This window comes from Bos mutus, chromosome 19 (assembly GCF_027580195.1).
Source record: "Bos mutus isolate GX-2022 chromosome 19, NWIPB_WYAK_1.1, whole genome shotgun sequence".
Taxonomy (NCBI): domain Eukaryota; kingdom Metazoa; phylum Chordata; class Mammalia; order Artiodactyla; family Bovidae; genus Bos; species Bos mutus.
In genome coordinates this window covers 8,049,383-8,068,968 of record NC_091635.1, presented here as the reverse complement: position 1 = coordinate 8,068,968, position 19,586 = coordinate 8,049,383, and the positions used below count along the sequence as shown (strand labels likewise).

At 59.3% G+C, this 19,586-nt stretch overlaps 2 protein-coding genes and 1 long non-coding RNA gene across 4 annotated transcripts; 2 read left to right on the top strand and 1 right to left on the bottom strand.

The window, feature by feature from the left end:
• The first annotated feature begins 552 nt into the window (after nt 1-552).
• LOC106701450 (uncharacterized) lies at nt 553-2,276 on the top strand. Its single transcript, XR_011467878.1, has 2 exons — nt 553-690; nt 2,018-2,276. It is a non-coding gene; the product is annotated as an uncharacterized lncRNA (long non-coding RNA).
• On the bottom strand, nt 620-4,662 carry PRCD (photoreceptor disc component). Its single transcript, XM_005908005.2, has 5 exons — nt 4,343-4,662; nt 3,982-4,050; nt 1,568-1,648; nt 1,088-1,179; nt 620-755 (listed from the first exon to the last, which is right to left on the bottom strand). Exons 1-3 carry the CDS (start codon nt 4,414-4,416, stop codon nt 1,627-1,629), a joined length of 165 nt encoding a protein of 54 aa, XP_005908067.1. The 5' UTR covers nt 4,417-4,662; the 3' UTR covers nt 620-755; nt 1,088-1,179; nt 1,568-1,626.
• Nucleotides 4,663-6,514: 1,852 nt separating this feature from the next.
• On the top strand, nt 6,515-16,701 carry CYGB (cytoglobin). 2 transcript variants are annotated; one of them, XM_070389123.1, is made up of 4 exons: nt 6,515-7,177; nt 12,359-12,590; nt 12,871-13,008; nt 15,414-16,701. In XM_070389123.1, exons 1-4 carry the CDS (start codon nt 7,035-7,037, stop codon nt 15,483-15,485), a joined length of 585 nt encoding a protein of 194 aa, XP_070245224.1. In that variant the 5' UTR covers nt 6,515-7,034; the 3' UTR covers nt 15,486-16,701. The 2 variants fall into 2 exon arrangements, with proteins under 2 accessions (XP_070245224.1, XP_005908066.1); XM_005908004.3 differs by having other exon boundaries at nt 6,531-7,177; nt 12,871-13,034.
• Nucleotides 16,702-19,586: the final 2,885 nt, after the last annotated feature.

Sequence of the window (19,586 nt, the reverse complement as noted above, 5' to 3'; positions counted from 1 at the left end):
AGGCAGAGGCCTCGCTCCTGGTGGGAGGGTGAGCAGTTGGGGCTGGAGAGGGAGGAGAGATGCACGTGGGAGGAGGGGGGCTTGGGAAAATGAATGGCCGCAAGGCAGTGGGCAGCAGCTGCCTGCCGGGTCTGCGCCTGGATCTCAGGGAGCAGAAGCGGAAATCTGCTTTTATCTCCACTCGGGATCAGGCAGGATCGTAAAGAGAAACGGCAGAGCAGCTGGGGGCAAAGGAGGCCACCGCCGCCGCTACTGAGCAGTCAGCAGACTGACAAAAACAAGTGTCACGCTTCTCCCTTCCCACACGTTACTGCCCAGTTGGAACACAGGCTCGCATGCATGCGCGCGCGCGCACAGAACAAGCTGTGGGTTGCTTCCATCCAGCTGCAGGCAGACACCTCATAGACCCAGCTGGCCCTTCCTAGTGATCGGTTCAGCAGAGCCGCCAGCAGGGTGAGCTCTGGGGAGCTCTGGGGACCGGGCAGCGGCAAATGTCACAGGACGTGAGTGCCACTGCCGCCAAGTGACACCATACAGCTCTGGACGAGCTGAGCTGCCAGCGATGGGTGGCCAGGCCAGCGAAACCGCTTCTTCCCCTGAGCAGCTACAGGTTCCAGGTGGTTTCAGGAGGCTTGCACCCCTCCTCCTTATGAGCCTGGGGTCCCCCACTTTCTGGCTGAGTGACGCTGGGTAAGTCAGCGAACCTCTCTGCGAGTTTCCTCTGTTTCTGAACCGTGGATGATCGCGTGACCAGCCTGCATGGGTTATTGTGAGGGTTCAGCAGAGGACGACAGGCAGCCCCTCCTCGGCAAACGTGAGCCATGGCTGTCCCTCACTTCTGGAGTCCCCTCACTCCTTACTGTTCCCTCCTGTCACCCCCTAGGTGGCAAGAGTTGCCCCAGAGTTAACAGGGCTGGGGCACCCCACTGAGTCCCTCTCTCTGGGTCGCCTCCGAGGAAGGGAGCCTGTCCCAGAGCTCAAGACCTCCAGCCCTCCCACCTGCCTGACCAGGCCCACTTCTCCAGGAGCCCCACGCTAGGGCCTAGGGTGGTGCAGACCAGTGGTCCGGGCCAAAAGGGGAGTCTACCTTCTCGACAACTGCTTTCCCTGGTTCCCGTCCTGCAGCTGCTGCTTCCAGCACATCGTCCTTCCGGGGTGGGGGGCACGCTGGGACTTGAGCTGAAAGAGAAAAACCAGCTGATGGGCTGGCTCTCCCATCCCAGAGCGGGGGCTTGCATTACAGAGTGGGCATCCCAGAGTGCCACCTCCCTAAGAAGTCCTCTAGACAGCCCTCAGGCCCCCAGCAGGACCACCACCTCATCCCCAGGCCTAGAAAATGCTGTTGAGATGACCCCTCATTCTCTTAAAACTAACCCTTACGTTGTGACCTGGAACACAACAGGCTCCGGGAAGGAGGCACCGGAAGGAGTCCACCCTCCTACGCTCAACCTCCGACGTGACCACAGCCTGACACGCTCCCATGCGGCCAGGCTTTGTGGACTCTGTGTCCTTCCCGCCTTGTCCCCAACCCTGCCCTCTGCCCTCGAGGCTGCAGACCCTGCCCTACCTGCCGTGGCCAGCTGATCCCAGGCCCTGGGGCTGAGCTCCGCCTCAAGAGACCAGGGCTTACTTCAGAGGCTCTTTCTCCCTAAACAGGAAAGAATATGGAGTCAGAGGACTGGGGGGGATGACCCGCCCCTGTTTCCAGTCTTTTTCTCCCAGCCCTGCACCTAGAGATTCACCCTACAATAGAGGAACAGGAGCCCCCCGCTCCCAGAAGCTAGTTGGAATTAACAACAGTGGAATTGGAGAGCAGAAATTTCCCATCTACCACCGCCCCCCGCCCCACTCCCCACTTCCAGGCGAGCCTTCCGTGGACCCGCTGTCTGCGAGAGGGGTAGATGGGAGGCCAGTTTCTCCAGTTAGCTGAGTCCCGAGGAGTTAACAGTCCTGGCAAGGCCACAGCAGACCAGGCCCGGCCAGATGGTCCCAGATTTGGCCTTTTCTCTCCTGACAGGAGCTCCAGGGGCATTTCATGTGGAGGAGATGGACTCTGAAGTCAGAGACCTGCCAGTCCCACGTCAACCACAAACTGGGCGGACAACCTCTAGCAAGTCCTTTCCATCTCCCTCTCCCTCCGTTTCCTGCAACACTGACAAAAGCCAGAAATACTTGAAGGGCCGGACCTCTGGGGCCAGGGACTCTTTTGAGTGAGTTAATGTATGAGAGCCCCCCAGGGAAGAATAAAGCAGTGATGTCATAACAGCAAGAGAGAACCTGGTGTTAATTGAGCAGTTACTCTGTGCCAGTGCATTATAATGGTTATCTCACTCAAACTTCACAGAGACCTTGCAACCTCTCTGTTATTAATCTCAGTTTACATATAAATAAAAGATTACATAATTCGCTCACAGGCTCTCAGTAAGAGGGGAGGTGGGATTTAAACTCAGGCTGCCCCACTCCAGGCTTCCCTGGTGGCTCAGTGGTAAAGAATCCACCTGCCAATGAAGGAAACATGGGTTTGATCCCTGGGTCGGGAAGATCCCGCAGAGGAAACGGCAACCCACTCATTGCCCAAGAAAGCCCATGGGCAGAAGAGCCTGGTGAGCTACAGTCCATGGGGCTGCCCAGTGTCGGACACGACAGCCACTGAGCATGCATGCCTGCCCCACGCTAGACCCAAACCCCACAGTGAGGACCAGGGCACTTTCCTGGAGGACCAGTGGTTAAGACACTGCCTTCCAGTGCAGGAGGTACAGGCTGGATCCCCAGTCGGGGAACTAAGAGGAAGGGCATCACAGAAATGACTCCGCTTCCTGCACAGGCCCTGGGCTTCCTGGGGACCAGGGGAGGTCAGAGAGATGGAGTTGGGGGTGGGCGGGGAGCCGGGGAACATGGTTCTGACATTCCAGACCTAGGGGAATCCAAAGACTGAGAAGTAAGACCCATGTTCTATTGCCCATCTCGAGCTATCTAGGGGTCACAGCGCAGGCACGTTCCCCACACCCTGGACGAGGCATGGGGCGTCCAGACAAGCGTGCGAGTGCATGCTGTCTGTCTCAGCCATCGGAGCCTGTGGGGAGACAGCCTCCTCCCAGGGTCCCCCGAAGCCCAAGGCCATCACACTCTGTCTTTCACGGGGAGTAAGAGGAGCAGTGCTAGGGGCTCAGAAGAAGCTGTTACAGGAGAGAACGTCCCTCTTCAGCTAGGCCCCCACACCAGGTGGGCCCGCAGGCACAGACCAACATCTCCCACAGTGTGCCCCTAACAAATATTGGTCGATTTTTCAGTGTTTATTGTTGGGCATAGAGCCCCTCTCATCAAAGGACACTAGTCACCCGGGGAAGGGAAAGTCCAGACGTTACCCCCCCGCCCAAACTTCACCCCTTCTAAAGGCCGCATGGCTTCAGAAGAGGAAAGAGTTAATTTTCTGGCCACTGGAGACAGCGTCCTGCCCGCAGGGGCTGCCCAGCCAATGGCACTCGGTGGCGGTGACGTCATGCGCCTCCCGCGCCTTCTATTGGGGACCAGACAGCGAATCCTGCTGGAGGTTCGGGCAGTGGAGCTGCCGAGGCTGGGCGGGGCCGCGGGAGAAGAAGGGGGAGGGGAAGGCAGGCCGAGGATCACAGAGCTGCTGATGCCTCCTCCCTCTCTCCTCTCCCGCTGCGCTTCCCAACGGCGGGGCCCTGGGGACCACCCCACTCTCGGACACGCAAGACAGAACAGTTTGGGTCCACAGGGGAAGGCTGGGACTCCCATACCCAGCTGGAGAAAACAGACATTCAGCCTACCCAGTAGGCACACAGGGAACAGGCGAACTGGGGTGAGGGGCCAGCCTGGAGCACACACACACACACACACACACACACACACACACGTACACACACACACGTACACTCCAGGGCCTGGGCAGGGAGTAGGGACAGTGGCAGCCTCCTTCGTGACGCCCTCCCTGCTCCACCCGAGGCTCTTCTGCCTTACCTGCCTGACGACTGGAGGTCTGTTTCCAAGCTGCTGCCCGAAACTGCCCCATCGACTCCATTGGGCTCTCTGCGGGAGGGAAAAGAGGTCGGCAGAGCTGTGGGTAACACCCAGATCCCAGAGCTCAGACCCCAGACCCCTCTCCTGCTTCTCTGCAAGACCTAAGCCATATTGGGTTCTGGGGACCGGAGGCCGCAGCCAGCACCTTCGAAGAACTCGGAGTGCCCCCTACTCCAAGGGGAATCCTCTTAGGGCTCCCCGGCAAGCCCCTCCCAGCCTCCCTGTGAGTCCAGGCAGCCCCTGCCCGCCTTCAGCCCAATCATTTTCCCCCATCCCAGCCCGGGCCCAGTGATTTTCTCACGGTTGGACCCGGTTGGCAAATCGGCGGCGCCAGAGCATGGCCAAGGTGCTGAGCAGGAAGAGGGTGGTGCACATGTCTCAGCTGCCCCATCCCCTCCAGACCGAGTCTGCAGGAGAAGGCCAAGATGGCCCCCACCAGCTCTCCCGAGCCCCTGCCCTCCGTCCTGAAGTTCCTGCTGGCGATGGATTAGGAGGCTCAAGCTGATTAGTGGGGTCAGCAGACCCGACCTTGTGAAGCCTGATTAACCTCACTGGGCCCAGGTTGTCCCCCCAGTGGCGGGTAAATCGCCCTCTGTCTGTTGTGGATGTAGATATGACTAAGCGCTGGGCCTGGCCCTCTAGGGGCTTAGAGTCTAAAACAAACTCCCTGGCAAGTTAAACAAATGGCCACCACCCACCGCGAAGAGACTCAGGCGATTAAAGACGCCTACAGAACTCTCTGGGAATTACAAGCATCAGGAGACACTTCAGAGAGAAGTTGGGCTCTCTCATCTTGGCTGAATTTGCAGGGGCTCAGGGAAGAGTGGGCCCCCAGACAGAAGACTCTGCCAGGGCTGCAGGCGTGAAAACTCAAGGCATGTTCCAGCAACTGAAATTCGAGTATTGGTGGAGCCGTGATGTCACAGGGGAGATGTCAGGAGGGGAGGAAGAATATAGATGATGAAGCCAGAAAGACAAGGGAGGCCAGGGAGTGAAGGGCTGGCTAAATGGTTCACTGCTAACCTCTGGACAGTCCTCACCCAACGCTTCTGATTACATACCCTCTTCAGTTAGAAGCAGAATTTAAGTGTGCACTCATGAAAGAAACATATAGGTACACTCATAAAGGAATTATATGCATCCACTCATGAATTATACACCATATTACTGTGCAAATGCAGTCCTGCCACCAGAGACATGCATAAAGCTTGTAAAGATTGAGATGAAAGTAAATTTCTCCTACTTTCTGTCCACATCCCAGGGGAACCTCTTGGGCCGCTGTTTGGAAGGCCACTGCACTGGCCATGGGAAGCTCTCGGAGGAATTTCTGAGGTGGCCCAGCACAGCGTGCTCTGCCTTGGTCCAGGCAGCATGCGCAGCACAGATCAAAAGCGAGGACACAGGTCTGGAGTTGCCTAAGCGACGAGCCCACCCATTCTCCTCTATCCCTCTCCAAGACCCCCAGAGGAGGGCACTGGCGCTGCCCTCCCTCAGCTGAGACCTGATGGCAAGAGACCTCCTGCCAGGGTTCCAGCGAGGTACCTGGACCCTGAACTCCATCGAGGCCCAGACCTGGGGCTGTGCCAGGGCACTCTACTTGGAAACATGATTTTTTAAAGAAGCACATCAACCAAAGCTGAAGAGCCAAGCTACACCTCTTGCAAAACTTGAGCAGTAGACACAGAGTTGGAAAAGCAGGGTCACCAGGAAGCCTTAGGGAGAAGTGGACACACCCGACAAGTGCCCTTGCAGCTTTCAGATGCTTGCAGCCTCTGGCTTCAACTGGGAGTCAGAGGTGGGACCCCCACCGTAAGGGCGGCTCTCAGAGGTACCGTCCCTACCTCTGGTCCAATCGCGCCTCCCTGAGAAGCCCACCAGGACTTGTCTTCTCCACCCACAGAACCCCTCCCTAAGCCAGGCCCTGGCAGCTGAGATGGCTCCGATGTCCAGGCCCTCCCCAGGACTTCTTGACATCCTGCCATCCCCACCGCAGGGCCCTTTTGCCCAGTCGGCTGCCTCTCCTTCAAACTTTGTTCCTCCAGGGCCAGCATTAGGGGAGTCCCAGGTTTTGGCCTGCCTGTGTCATTGGTAAGTCACCCAGGGCCTCCAGGGCCTTCTTTCTGAGGCCACGTGCGTGCACCGAGGGGGAGGGGTGCTGGCGGGAAGCAAAGAGGGGCTCAGACCTCTTGGCCGCTCAAGTTCGACGGCCGCCCTCCTGTCCCCGCACCGGGGTTTTCCTGTAAGGTGTTGGAGCAGGGAGATGACTCCAGTCCCAAACCCTTCGGAGTCTGGGGTCCGGAGCGCTGGGGGTGGCGCCAGGGCCCCGTGGCTGGCTCGGGGAAGGCGGGAGTCGAGCCGGAGCTCAGCTCCCACCGCGGCGCTGCAGGAGGGGCTCGCCTCCGCCCCGTCGGGCTCGCGGCCACGCCGCAAATGCCCGGGAGTGTTTGACTCAGAGTCAGTTCCCTTTGGCGGGAAGGGTGCACACACGCCCCCAGACCCGCACCAGCGCGGCGCACTCCTGTGCGGCCCGCGCAGCCCCGCGCCCGGTGACTGCCAGCCCCCTCCTCCCGGGACCCCCAGTACCTCCGCCACACCTACGCCCCTGCCCCGCCCGGCCATCAAACTCCGGTCTGGAGGGCGGGCAGGCGCCACCCGCGTCGCCCCCACCCCGCCCATCCTTCACCTTGCCGGAATTGGCTCACGGACACGGGTTTGGGGGTTTGGAGCGGATTTATTTTTTTTCACATTTTTTCCGGCAGACCACATCCCCGCCCCCCGCTCGCGGTCCCCCGCCCCCTGCACATATACCCTACACACGCGCACACACACACACTCACACACACACCCGGCGCGCACAGACAGACACGCTCCCTCCCTCCGGCGCGCTCTACCACTCGCCGCCCGCCGCGCACGCAGCCGGCCCCGGCTCCCCGCGCCCCGCGCCCCGCGCCCCGCCGTCGCCGAGCGAAGCCGGGCTGGGCTTGGAGCTGCTCATGGAGAAAGTGCCGGGCGAGATGGAGATTGAGCGCAGGGAGCGGAGCGAGGAGCTGTCCGAGGCGGAGAGGAAGGCGGTGCAGGCGACGTGGGCCCGGCTCTATGCCAACTGCGAGGACGTGGGGGTGGCCATCCTGGTGAGGTAGGTGTCGTCCCGGCCCGGCGACGGGCCCGGGGGAGGGACGGCGGCAGCGGCTCCGGGCAGAGGCGGGCTCGGCCCGGGTCCGAGCTCGGGCGCCACCTTCCCAGCTGCGACTGGGGCCCGGGCCGGTCGGGGGATTGCGGGTAGCCTGGGGCGGCTTGGGGTGGGCGAAGCCCTGGCCGAGCCCTTCTTAGCTCTGGGCGAGGGGCTCACCAGGAACTAGGAACCAGGCACAGAAGGAAGGCACCTCCATCCCCCTCCTCTCCCGGGCCTCAGAACTCCTGGTTCAGCCAGCCTTGCCTACCTCGCCGCGACCTCAGCCACCCGCAGCTGTTTTGGACACACGTTTTACGGCCTTTCCAATAGAGGTCGTGGGGGCTTCCCATTCTAGAGACAAGAAAACTGAGGATCAGCCAAAGAGGACAAAGAGGAGCAAACCCTTTTCTCCAGCTCAGCCCCTTCCCGTATGCAGAGACCTGGAAGGGCTGCGCAAAGGGCAAAAGAATAGAGGTCAGAAGAAGTGGACCCCAGAGGTCCCGCTTTCCCAGCTGGTCCCTTCCTGCCCCTGGGGCCAGGCCAACAGGGAGCTCCCAGGTGAGGTGCAGGTGAGTGGAGAAGTAAACAGTCCCCGTGGATACAGTCCCTGCTGAGTTTGATGGAGGGAAAGGGAGAAGCTTCAGGAAACAGGGCCCCATCCTGAACCCCAGGTCTGGGGAGGAAAGGTCATGGGTCTTGGGCTCAGGGGTCATTCAGGAACCACATGCCCCCAAGGGATGCACACAGAGAGTGACACCGTTATTCACACTCCTACACACTAGTCAGTGCACATGCATGCCATTCCCACAGAGTGCATAAGCTAGTACCTGACTACTGCTCCAGATCACTGCTCTCTTCCCACACATGCTTGTCCCTGGGGGGTGCAGGCAGGGAGGCCCCAGACCCACACTCACCCCCAACTCTCTGTCCTTGGCAGAGGGAAGCTATCAAATCTAGGACAGATCAGGGCAGTCTTTTGGTTTAAAGATGGGGTGAAACCTCCCATTGGAAAGGACAGTTGAAGTGCATGCCTGTCTCCCAGGCTTGGCCCCATCTCTGGCTCCTCTTTTTCTCCCACACTCTCTCCCTTCTGCCTCCCCCAAGCCTGGGACCTACCCAGCTCCATAATGATGTGCCCTGATTCCAACTTAGAAACAGATTTTGGAGGAAAAAAAGAGCAAGCAGCACTCTTGAGGAGTTCCAGGAGGGCGCCCAAGGAAGAGACAGCTCTTTGGGCAGCTCCCAGGCTCAGAAACAACCAGGGTGGTGGAGAAGGCAAGAGGGGATTTCAGGTTCCCAAGCCATCAGACATGGGAGGTGCATCTCTGCACTATCGAGCACCCACACGGTGGGTCGCAGAGTCACAGATGCGCCAGACTGCATCCTGCGGGGGGGGGGGGGGAGGTGGCTTTTTAGCACTGAGGTCTCAGGATGCACGCGGAGGATACCCACACGGGTCACCAGGAGGAAATGAGGTGAGGTTAACAGGACCATGGCTATTTTTTGTCCCGACACCCTGCCATTTGCCAATAGGGACATGAGAGGAGGGCATGGCCACCCACTCCGGTGTTCTTGCCTGAGAATCCCATGGACAGGAGCCTGGCGGGCTGCAGTCCATGGGGTCACAAAGAGTCGGACACGAATGAGCGACTAAGCCCAGCACAGGAGATGTGTCCACAACTCCGCTCCTGGGATCCCACCCAACTTCCCCAGGAAAGGGGGGTAGGGAATTGCCGAGGAAGCAACTGAACCCCGAGGTGTTTCTGGAGGGTCTGAGCTCTCAGCAAGGTTTTCTTTCTCTCTCTGTGCCCCTCTAGTTCCCTGGGGGGAGCTGGTTTCTCAGAGGGGACTGGGTTGGGCTGGGGAGGTGTTTACCAAGTGCGCAGGCCCACAGTTAACCCAAGAAGAAGACCAAGATAGCAGTTAGATCTGGCTTGCTGATAACCCCCGGCTACACTTCACCTGACCCCACCTCGGTTGCCCGGAGCCCAGCCCAGCCTGGGAGAGAAGCTGGCGGAGCAGACCCTCCCCCAGCGCCTGTTCCACCAGCCTCCCTTTTCTTTCACTCCTGCACCTGCTATCTGCCCCAGGGTGGGCGGTGTTAGGTGGCAAGACTGATAAGCTTCTCACATCAGGCCCCTCCCCAGATCCTGCACCCCCCCAGTTTTGTCCTGACCACCTCCTGTTTTCACGGGCCATCCATAGGCCAGGTGGAGCCTGAGACAGTAGCCCTGGGGCCAGTCTCACCCCCTGAGGAGGCAGCAGCCACAAGGAAGGTAGCAGAGGGGCCGCCCAGACCCCACACCTCCTTTCCCTGCAGGAAGAGTCCAAGAGGGAGCACCCATGCTCCAGGAAGGCTCCCCTCCCAGTTGTAACTGCCGCCTTCCCCCTAACGCAGACAGGCCTATTTCAGGCTCTCTTGGAAGCCCAGATGCCTCTGGAAGCTGAGAAACTCCCCAAGGCTGGCCGCTGAGGCTTCTCCCAGCAGCAGCGCAGGCCGGGACTGAGAGGGTCAGGAGTAAACGCAGGGGCCTGGGAGAGACCCCAGGATGAAGGGGCAGAGTGCAGGCCCTTAGACTCTCACGGCTCAGAAGAGGGACGTGGCAGGACCGTCCTTCCTTGGGGCCATAACGTGGTGCTGGGTGTTGTTGGGCAGCGGACCCGCTGGGTCCCAGGCCACCATCCCCAGCAGAGCAGCCTCTGAGATGGACTGGGGAAGTCATCAATGTGGGAGCTGCTCCGGCTCCTTCCTGGTCCTGCTACCCACTCCGCTGGGCAGCCTTGGGCAGCAATTCCTTTGAGGATATGGAGATAAAAACAGTGCCAACCTCAGAATGGTATCCCAAGGATTAATGAGATCCTATAGTAAGTGCTCAATAAATAGTCCCTGTTACCGCCTCATCATAATACCCACCTGGTTGTGGCATTAAAGGAAACCCGACAAATGGACATGCTCTGCATGTTGGTGTTCACCAGCCAAGTAGAAATTTGTATTCTTATTGCCGTGTAAGATCTCCAAAGTCAGAGATTCCCCATTTAAAGCCAGATTGCGTTTTTCATAGCTGTCCTGCACTATGATGCTTTTTCCAATGTATTTTCAGACCCATCACCTCATTTGTCCTCACCAGTATATCTGTGAAGTAGCGAGCAGTGGTGCAGGGACTCCTCTCACACTTTTGCAGACAGAAGGTTGTGAAGTGATTTGTCCAGGGTCACACTTGGTCTCTGAGAGGGGCCCTCCCAGCTCTCCATGTGGACTGTGTCCCGGTCACTCCCCCGCCAGCCTCCGTCTAGTTGCCTGCAAGGGTGGCGGGGGCCAGCTGTTCTCCCTGCATCTATCCCAGCTCTCAGATCTGAGACCTGCCCCAAGGGTCATTTTAGCAAATTACCAGTTCTCTCTGATCACAAAGGGGAACACTCCAAAGGTGTGAAAACAACCTGAAAAAAACAGGTCCAAGACGGTCCCTCCTTTTTCTGAAGTTTCAGTTAAGTTACATAAGTTCTGATCGAGTCTGGCCACGTACCTCCCTGTCCCTACTGGGAGAGAGATGGAACGCGAATGTCATCACCATCCTGCAAACCGCAGGGCCCTGGGCCAGGGTGAAGGGTCAGAGGGTGCGTGAGACCCGGGCTCTGCTCTGGGGCTGTGGGACCGAGACGGGTAGAAAGGGAAAAAGCCGTGAAAGGTGGCAGGGAACCCACTGATGGCCTTGGAAGGAAAACAGTCCCCCTGGCCCGGGCTGTGTGCTCCTGGAGAGGCCTGACTGACACACGGAAAGAAGGAGGGAGGTGGTCCATTGTGTGGAAGGGCAGGCCAGCTCACCCGAGGAATCTTTTACCGATGCTAAGTGAAGCTGTTGGGCTGGTGCATAGGGACAGAATATGGACCCCGTGTTGGAGAAGCAGGTGTGGGGCAGTTTCTAACAAGCCTGGAATCTTAAGGAATTTTGACTGTGTCTGGTAGGACAATGGTGAGCAGTGGAATGTTTCTGAGCGGGAGAGCGACCCAGTGAATGTGACGTGCTGTGTACTTAGTCGTGTCTGACTCTTTGCACCCCCTGGACTGTAGCCCACCAGGCTCCTCTGTCCATGGGGATTCTCCAGGCAAGAAAACTGGAGTGGGGTGCCATGCCGTCCTCCAGGGGATCTTCCCCACCGAGGGATCGAACCCAGGACTCGTGCATAGTGGATGTGATATTTGGGGGGAATTAGACAATTGCAGATAAACCCGAGAGGGAAGGGGTAGATCACCCTGGGGTCTGCCCCAAGGTGTGCACAGGCTGGCTGGAGAGGTCAGATGTACCGACAGACTGGAAGGACTTACAGAACCACACCAGGCAGGTGACATCAAGTGATATCTTTAATTAAATCAACCGATGACTGTTTACTGCAGGCTGAGGAGGGAGGCAGGGAAGGGACGAAGTGAAGAGGGAAGGGACGGCATTGGGAGGAGGACTGAGTCTCATTTCTTCCCTTCCCTTCCCTTCCGTGACAGGAGTTAAGTCATGGTTGGGGCCCTCCTTTGTTTAGGAAGAGAGCTCTGACCTTATCATAACAAAGGCCTTCACTGAGCACCCTGCGTCCTCACTGCTGGGAGCTCTCTCATTGCCTCCTCCCAACATCCCACAGGGACTCTCAAGAAAGGAACAGCGGTGCCCGTTTCGTGGATGAGGAACTGAGGCTCAGAAAAGTTAACTCCCCCCCCAGATCAGCACCAGCCCATGATTCCCAGAAGGCAGGCTCTTACCCTGTGACCTGCAACTGGAGCAGGCCTTGAAAAACGTGTGGTGTCTGGGAGGAAGGCAAGAGGCAAGGGAGCAAGGAAGGCAGAGACCTGGGAGAGGACATGCAGATCTGACTGCTGGAAAAGGCTGGGACCCAGGGAGGGGCTTCATGTCCACCAGCTCGGCCAGAGGAAGGGCCGGTGTTTGCGGGACGGCTGCACGTGGTGGCATGGGAGTGGGTCCTGCCTCTCCCCCCTCACCCTCTCCCACCTGTGGGAGCTTTGGGGACCAGACACCCTCAGGACCCAGCCCCATCCTGCTGCCCCTCCTGGGTCCTCCCTGCGCTCCGCCATCATCCGAACACTTCAGGGTGGGGCCCAAGGCCGCCCCCTGCTCAGCGCCTGCCTGCTGCCTCCTGCAGGTTCTTTGTGAACTTCCCGTCGGCCAAGCAGTACTTCAGCCAGTTCAAGCACATGGAGGAGCCCCTGGAAATGGAGCGGAGCCCACAGCTGCGGAAGCATGCCTGCCGGGTCATGGGGGCCCTCAACACGGTGGTGGAGAACCTGCATGACCCCGAGAAGGTGTCCTCTGTGCTCTCCCTGGTGGGCAAAGCCCACGCCCTCAAGCACAAGGTGGAGCCCGTGTACTTCAAGGTGGGTCCCCGGATGGGCGCTGCCACCCAACACCAAACCCCATTCGGCTCCCGAGCCCCACAGTCAGCGACAGCCCAGGGTGCCACCCAGCCTTGTCCCCCGGCGTGGCTGTCCCTGGGAGGGGCAGCAGGATGGGGCTGGGTCCTGAGGGTGTCTGGTTCCCAAAGTTGCCAGGTGCTGTGTCCTGAATGATGCCCTCAGCCAACCACAGGATTCTGCGGGCGGCTGGGGGCGCGGGGACCCCAGGGTTCACTCCCCGCTTCCTTTTCTTCGTTCTCAGATCCTCTCTGGAGTCATCCTGGAGGTGATCGCTGAGGAATTTGCCAACGACTTTCCCCCCGAGACGCAGAGAGCCTGGGCCAAGCTTCGCGGCCTCATCTACAGCCACGTGACCGCTGCCTACAAGGAAGTGGGCTGGGTACAGCAGGTCCCCAACGCCACCACGTGAGGAGGCAGCCTCCCTGCCGTGTCCTCCCCTGTCCCCCGGCCTCCCACCTCTTCTGACTCCCAGGGGCTGACCACCCTCCAGGGCAGGGACACTCCCAGGGAGGGTGGCTCTGGAGTGGACAGAGAAGAACAGGCACGATAGGAAAAGGCCCACTCATGCCAAGGGCCCCAGACGGATTCTCCCTGGGTAGAGCCTCCCCTCCCCTAGAACTTGGGGGGCACACAGAGCACCCCAAGACCGAGGCTGCCCCAGGCAGAGAGGCTCGGAAGGTTCCTGGCAGGAGGCTGGCTCATCAGGCCCAGAGGCAGCCCAGGCCAGCTCTGGCCACTTCCTCCCCGGGCACCCATCACATGGGGCTATTTTTCATCTCGTGCTGAGCAGCGCTCCCTCCCGCCTTGGCCTCCAAGCAGGCCGGAGCCAGGAGAATCACGGGGATGCACGCACGTGCCGAGCCCACTCGGGGCCAACGTGGGTGTCCCTCCCACGCACACCAGCAGGGTGGGTGTGGGGGAGGGTTGCTTCCGGGCTGACTCCGGAGTCCACGTTCCCAGTTCTGGGGTGAGGCCCTGGGGATGGGCTCTGAGAGGGTGGCCAGTGGCCTCCGGGTGACTCCAGCTGACTTGGAGCACTCGGGGAGGGCTGGCCCCCAGACGTGGCGGCTGGGAACACTCCAGCCTCCCTGGGCCCCCTTGGGGCTGGGGCTCTGGGAGCTCAATGGAGGGGCGGAGGCCAGGCCAGGCTGGAGGCGGGAGGAGGGAGAGGCGCGGGGGCGGGAAGGGAATGGGAAGCAGGGGTCAGCCAGAGGCTCGGGACACGCGTTGGAGAGAAACAGTCCCAGCAGTTTCCCAGGGAAGAGGCTGCGTTCCCCCTGCCCCCTCCGGGGCTCCAAGCTGGGAGCTGGCCCGTGGGGCCGGCCGGACCTCTGCTCGCAGGCGTCCCCGCGCAGCTCAGGTCCTCCGAGGGCAGCCTGGCGAGGCCCTGCCTCCCGGCCTTCCTGCCACTGACCACCCTGGCCCCCACCTTCTCCTGCTGCCTTCCCTGCCTCAGCACCACTCGAGGGAACGGAGCCCTCGGGGACTGCTGGCAACAGCCAGGGGGCCGCTCCAGATGTTTGCAGCTGGGCCCTGGCCGGCCCCAGACCTCAGAGCAGATGGACAGGAAGCCGGCAGGCGGCTTTTTACCTGCTCAGGAGGTGCTGGCAGGGCCTGCAGAGCTTCCGGAAGTGCCGGAGGGGCCAGGAGAGGGTCAGAAGGAGGAAGGGGGTTTGCCCTCCCACGCCTCTCCCCAGGCAGGCTCTGCCGCCAAAGAGGAGCTTGTTTACAGCCAGGAGAGGAGACTTCCTGCTTCTAGAGAAAAGGGCTTTTTTATAGGGGCCTGGAGGGCCGGGGAGAGAGAGCTGGCCGGTGCGAGTGAATCAGAGCCACATGGACAGCATTTCCCGACACGAAGCCCCGTCGCCTCCCCTCTCTTGCCTCAGCCGGACCCCTGGGACCGAAATCTTGCCAAACCCTAAACATTAGGAAACCGCCGAAATCTCCCGCCTCCCCCGTTTCTGCTCCTGTGGGCTCCGTGGAGATGGGCCACCATGGGGACTGGCCGGGGCCCTGCACCTTCCTGGGCCCCAGCACCCCACGTTTCTGGGGGAATCCCCTCATCCCTTTCCACACTCTCGTCTCCTCGGGGCACAGATGTAACCCCCAAGAGAGTGTGTCTGCCTGGGCCCAGGGCCTGCGGGCCCAACTACTGCTGAGTCCAAACGGGTTCAGAGGGTGGGACGGAGTTCCAGGGCAGAGTTCTAGAAGGCCTCCATCTAGCTTCTCTTATCAGAGACGCAATATTGGGCCAGATGCCACTGTTTATTGAACTGTCTCTGCTTAAGGGTGTGTGTGGGTGTGTGAGCGTGTGTGTGTGGGTTTGATGGGGGCAGTCAGGGGGTGGCGGTGGGGGTGGGGGGCGGTGAGTGCCAAGGGGACACCCATGGGTGGCCCGAGGGGGTACCACAGGCCAACCTGGGAGTGTCCGCATCTTACAACTGAGGACAAGCACTCATGTCTATATGGTTCGTTGTAGTTTGTGAAACACTTTCAGGCAGTTCCATCACTCAGTTCTCATGGAGGTGGGCGCTGCAGGCAGGACTCAGGATTTAGAGGAAAAGAGCTGAGGCTCAGGGGGCTGGCGGAGGTCGTACCGCAGGTTCCTGGCAGAAGAGGGCCTTAGAAGCTGGGTACAGTGGGCTCCTTTCAGGGGCCCCACATGGGTCTCCAGGAGGGTAGTGTCTACCTCACCAGTCCCTGACCCCTGGCCCCTCCGCAAAGGTCCCCTGGCCCCATGCCGAGGCCCTAGTAACCTGTCACCTCCTTCTGTCTCATCCACAGCCCACCGGCCACGCTGCCCTCTTCAGGGCCATAGGACCCTCTTCTTCTCCCCCGTCCCTGGCAGCACCTTGAGCAGAAGGCCGAGTTCTGAAGACCCTCCATCTCTGGGTGCCAAGGAAGCTGGAAGAATCCCTGACTCATCTTCCTGGAAAGAGGCTGCCTCCGCCTGGGCCACAGTCCCCCCCGGAGCCACCGGGAGGTGATACCGGCTACCCGGATGCTGACTCCAAGGGCGCCAAAGCGGGTGGCCTGTGGGGATGGGGGACCCTCCCTCCTTGAAGAGCCGGGCACACCCTTCTTAGCTTTTCTACTCACTGTTAGAGACCGGCGGGGATCAGGGACAGGTCTGTGAGTCACTCGAGGAACGAAGAGGCCTGTTTCTATCTGCCTGGCCACACGCCGGTCTGGTCTCCGCATCACTTATCTAGAGTACCATGCACACGTCTATTGCATATACAGATATATTCTATATCCAATCTCTATATAAATATATATATATATACATACATATCTTATAATGTGTACAGTGGGGCCCAGAGGTACGTATGAGGCTTCGGTTCTGCCCACCTAGGGATCCTGGCAGCTTCTGGGCAGAGATCAGAGTGTTCTGGAAGAGAAAATGGGGGTCCCACAGATGCACAGAGAGGGCCACATGGCAGGGCGGAGGCAACGCAGCTCGCCAGCAAAGCCCAGACCCTTCTCTCTGACCAGCTGCCCACATCCCAGCTCTCGAGACAGAAAGGTTTTGGCGCGCCCTACCTCTGCCCCCTACAAAAGGAGGTGGCTTCCTGACTTGCCCCCAGATGGGCCGGGGCAGGCAGAGGGGGCCGGAAGTTCTGGACGGGGTGACTGCAGCCAGCAGGGGAAGGGCCGTGGTCAAGAAACCTGGAATGCCAGGTTCCATCTGCCTTTGCCGCTAAGACAGTGGGAGGGAATCCAGGCTGCTTATCTGCCAGGCAGGGCAGTGGTGATGGGACCAGATGCCTCTGTCTCGTCCTGGCACTCTGAGGGCCACGGGCCTTCCCTCCCCTGCCTCGCCTGGCTGCTGGCTGGTGGTCGGGCCTGTCCATCCATCCAGGTCGGCATTGCTGGGGATTCCCCCGCCTATGTGTGCCCCTGGGTCGTGCGTGTCGTCCTCAAGGATGCTTCGCTGCTGTGGTTTCCATGCTCGCCTCCTCCCGTCCCGTCTTCGTGCAGCCGTCCGTGTAACTGCCTGTCCTCCTTTTGTAGTTTCTGGCGTTTGTAACCAGACCCAGCCGTGTCATTAAACAGACTCGTTCTTCCCGTGTCTGTGCACACTCCTTTGGTCTTTTCCTGCCATCTGCCCCTCGCCTCTGTCTCCCCATCCTGAGTTAAAGACCGGGGCATTTTTCTTGGAAGGTGACCTCCCCACCAAGGGCCCCCTCACCTGCGTCTCAGCCTTGGCTGGTCGCGGGCCCCTCTGACTGGGGCTCAGGACGGTGGTGCGGATCCCCCTGGTGGTTCAGTCGGGATCACAGAGCTGCAGACTGGAAGCTGGGCTCTTGGGGGTGGGGTGGGGCAGAAATGGAGTCTGGGCTTGTTTTAAAATGTCCGGGAGACTTTTCACCTTTTGTTCTGGAAATCTCCCTGGTGCGGATAGGATAAGCGAGGGAAGACTCCAGGGAGAGAAGTTCGGAAAGGAAGGTCCTGCTAGTTTAGTGAGCCAAGCAAGCCAAGGGCAAGGCCTTGACCTTCCAGACCTGAGCTGGCTGTCCCATACCCTGCTTGCCGCATGAGGTTCATGGGTGGGGTAGCCTGTGGGCGTTTGAGAAAGTCTGCCCTTATAAGCCTTATCCCGTAGGACCACCCTGAACCCTCAGCTCCCAGCCCCTTCTGTCTCCCACTCCACAGCCTCAGGCCAGGCCTGCCCAGCCCCCACCCCTGATGGCGGCAACAGTCAGCAGCACAACTCCCCGAGGAGCAGAGCGACCGGGAGGTCACCACCCCCGGGGTGGGCTGCAGGGGAAGCAGGAAGCAGCGTCTGCCTCTGGGGAGGGCTCCGGCTGCCTGGGAAGATTCAGCTGACACACAAGGAAAGTCTCATCTCTCCAGGCCGTGAACTCCTTGAATGAAGGCTGAGCCTCCACTGCCTGGACCTGGCACAGCCGAGGTGCTGGATAGCAATCCAGGGAATAAATAAACTCCACTCTTAGAAAGCAAGACCAGTACCTGGGGCCAAAAATGAGCTGGGCGCTTCACCCATACAGGAGGCACGTGCAGGCTGGAGAGGATGGAGCAAGGGCAAGGCTATTCCAGGGACAGAGCGCCCGGCTCTGCAGGGACTGTCTCCCTACGCTGTGTGACCTTGGGCAAGTCACTCAGACTTTCGGAGCCATGGGTCACCTCTAATTTAAAATAGGAGTGAACATGAGACCTGTCTTGCGAGGCAGGCATGAGGAGACCGAGGATGCATGCCATGGTCCTGGGGACGTGGGAATGCTCAGGACAAAGTGACCGCCAGGTCATTGGAAGCAACAAAGAGAAGGACGGCGGGGGTGGGCGAGGAGCTGGCTAAGATGAGTGACTGCCAGACTTCCAGGTTCCGGGCCTCATGGTCCCTGGTGGGCTCAGACTGAGCCAGAGCCAGAGGGCTCTGGGTGGCGGTGGGGACCGCGTGGCTGTGGTCCCCACAGTGGCTGTGGCTAAGAGAAGGGGCATCTGTGGTCGGAGGTGGGGGGTAGTCTCTAGAAAGAAAAACCCCTCCCCATTTCACTTCTCTTGACCGGAGTGTGGTGAAGGGGCCTCGGAGATGGGAGTTTTTCTGGAATGCGGCTCTGGAGAAAGATTCTCTCCACTGCCCACCCCACAAAGAGGGGACATTGGCAACTGGTGATTTACCCTATAGTTGGGGGAGGGGTGTTGCTTGAGGAGGGACCTGATAAAAGTCTGAACAGAGGCGATGATGCTCGGCAGGGCTCACCGGGTCCTGGTGGGTGGCAGGCTGGAGGCAGGAGGCTACCGGGTACAGGAGCAGTGACTGGCGTTTTGTTTTGTGCTCTGTGCTGAGGAATAAGCTTGTCGCCGACCGAGAAGAGCAAGTGGGTCAGCTCACCTTGGCGGTGAGCGATGGGGTGTCAGGAACGCGAGTGCAGAGGCTGTCTCCTTCCCTGCCACGCGGACCCAGTGAGGCAGCCCCACAGTGACGCCTGCTGGCCGAGGCGGGAACGTCACGCGGGAAGAAGCCTCAGCCTGAGCGGGCGGGCCAAATTATTCCTATTTTCCTTCCTCTGGGGCTCACGTTCCTCCGTCTCTTTATTTATTTTTGGCCGCGCGTGGCTTAGTTCCCCGACCAAGGATCGAACTCAAGTCCTCGGCAGTGAAATCCCAAGTTTTAACCACTGGACCAGTGGGGAATTCCCTCTCCCTTGCTTTAGAGGAAGTGGTGCCCCAACCAAGCCTAAAGCCAAAAGAAAAAATGTACACCCCATGTATATTTATGAAAATATCCTCCCCTGTTTTGACCCAAGTGGGAAAAAAGTAATTTTTAAAAGACTATACACAAAGCCCCACATTTGCTAAGCTGTTAGGTTACCAACATCAACAGATAAACTCACTTAATTGGAGACACAACAGCCTCGCAGGGGTTACCAAAATAAACAACAGGGACTTCCCTGGTGGCCCACGGGTTGAGAATCCACCTGCCAGTGCAGTGGGCGTGGGTTCGACCCCTGGTCTGGGAAGATCCCAGCCCCGTGCCACAACCGCTGAGGCCCTCATGCCCTAGAGCCCACCCTCTGCGACAAGAGGAGCCACCTCACTGAGAAGCTCGGGCACCGCACCTAGGCAGTGGTTCTGCTGGCGGCACCTGGAGAAAGCCCGTATGCAGGAGCAGAGACCCAGCGCAGCTGGAGGGGAAAAAAACAGTGGCCTTTGTTTAAAATTTTTAATTTTTTTTGTTCATCATGGATATTTTTGTTTTAATCAAGTTTTCTTTAATATTGTATTTATTTCCTTTGATTACTGCTCCCACCCTTAAATATTGCGTCCCAGGCAAATGCCTCACTCATCTCACTCTATTCTCAGCCCTTTCTCAGTACATCCTTTAAGACATCCCAACTGAAAAACACTCATCTTTGGCCTCAAAAGTTTCCCTCCTCCAACCTTCCAGGGCAATGGGTTTCAGAGCGGCTCATCTGATACATCCGGTAAAAG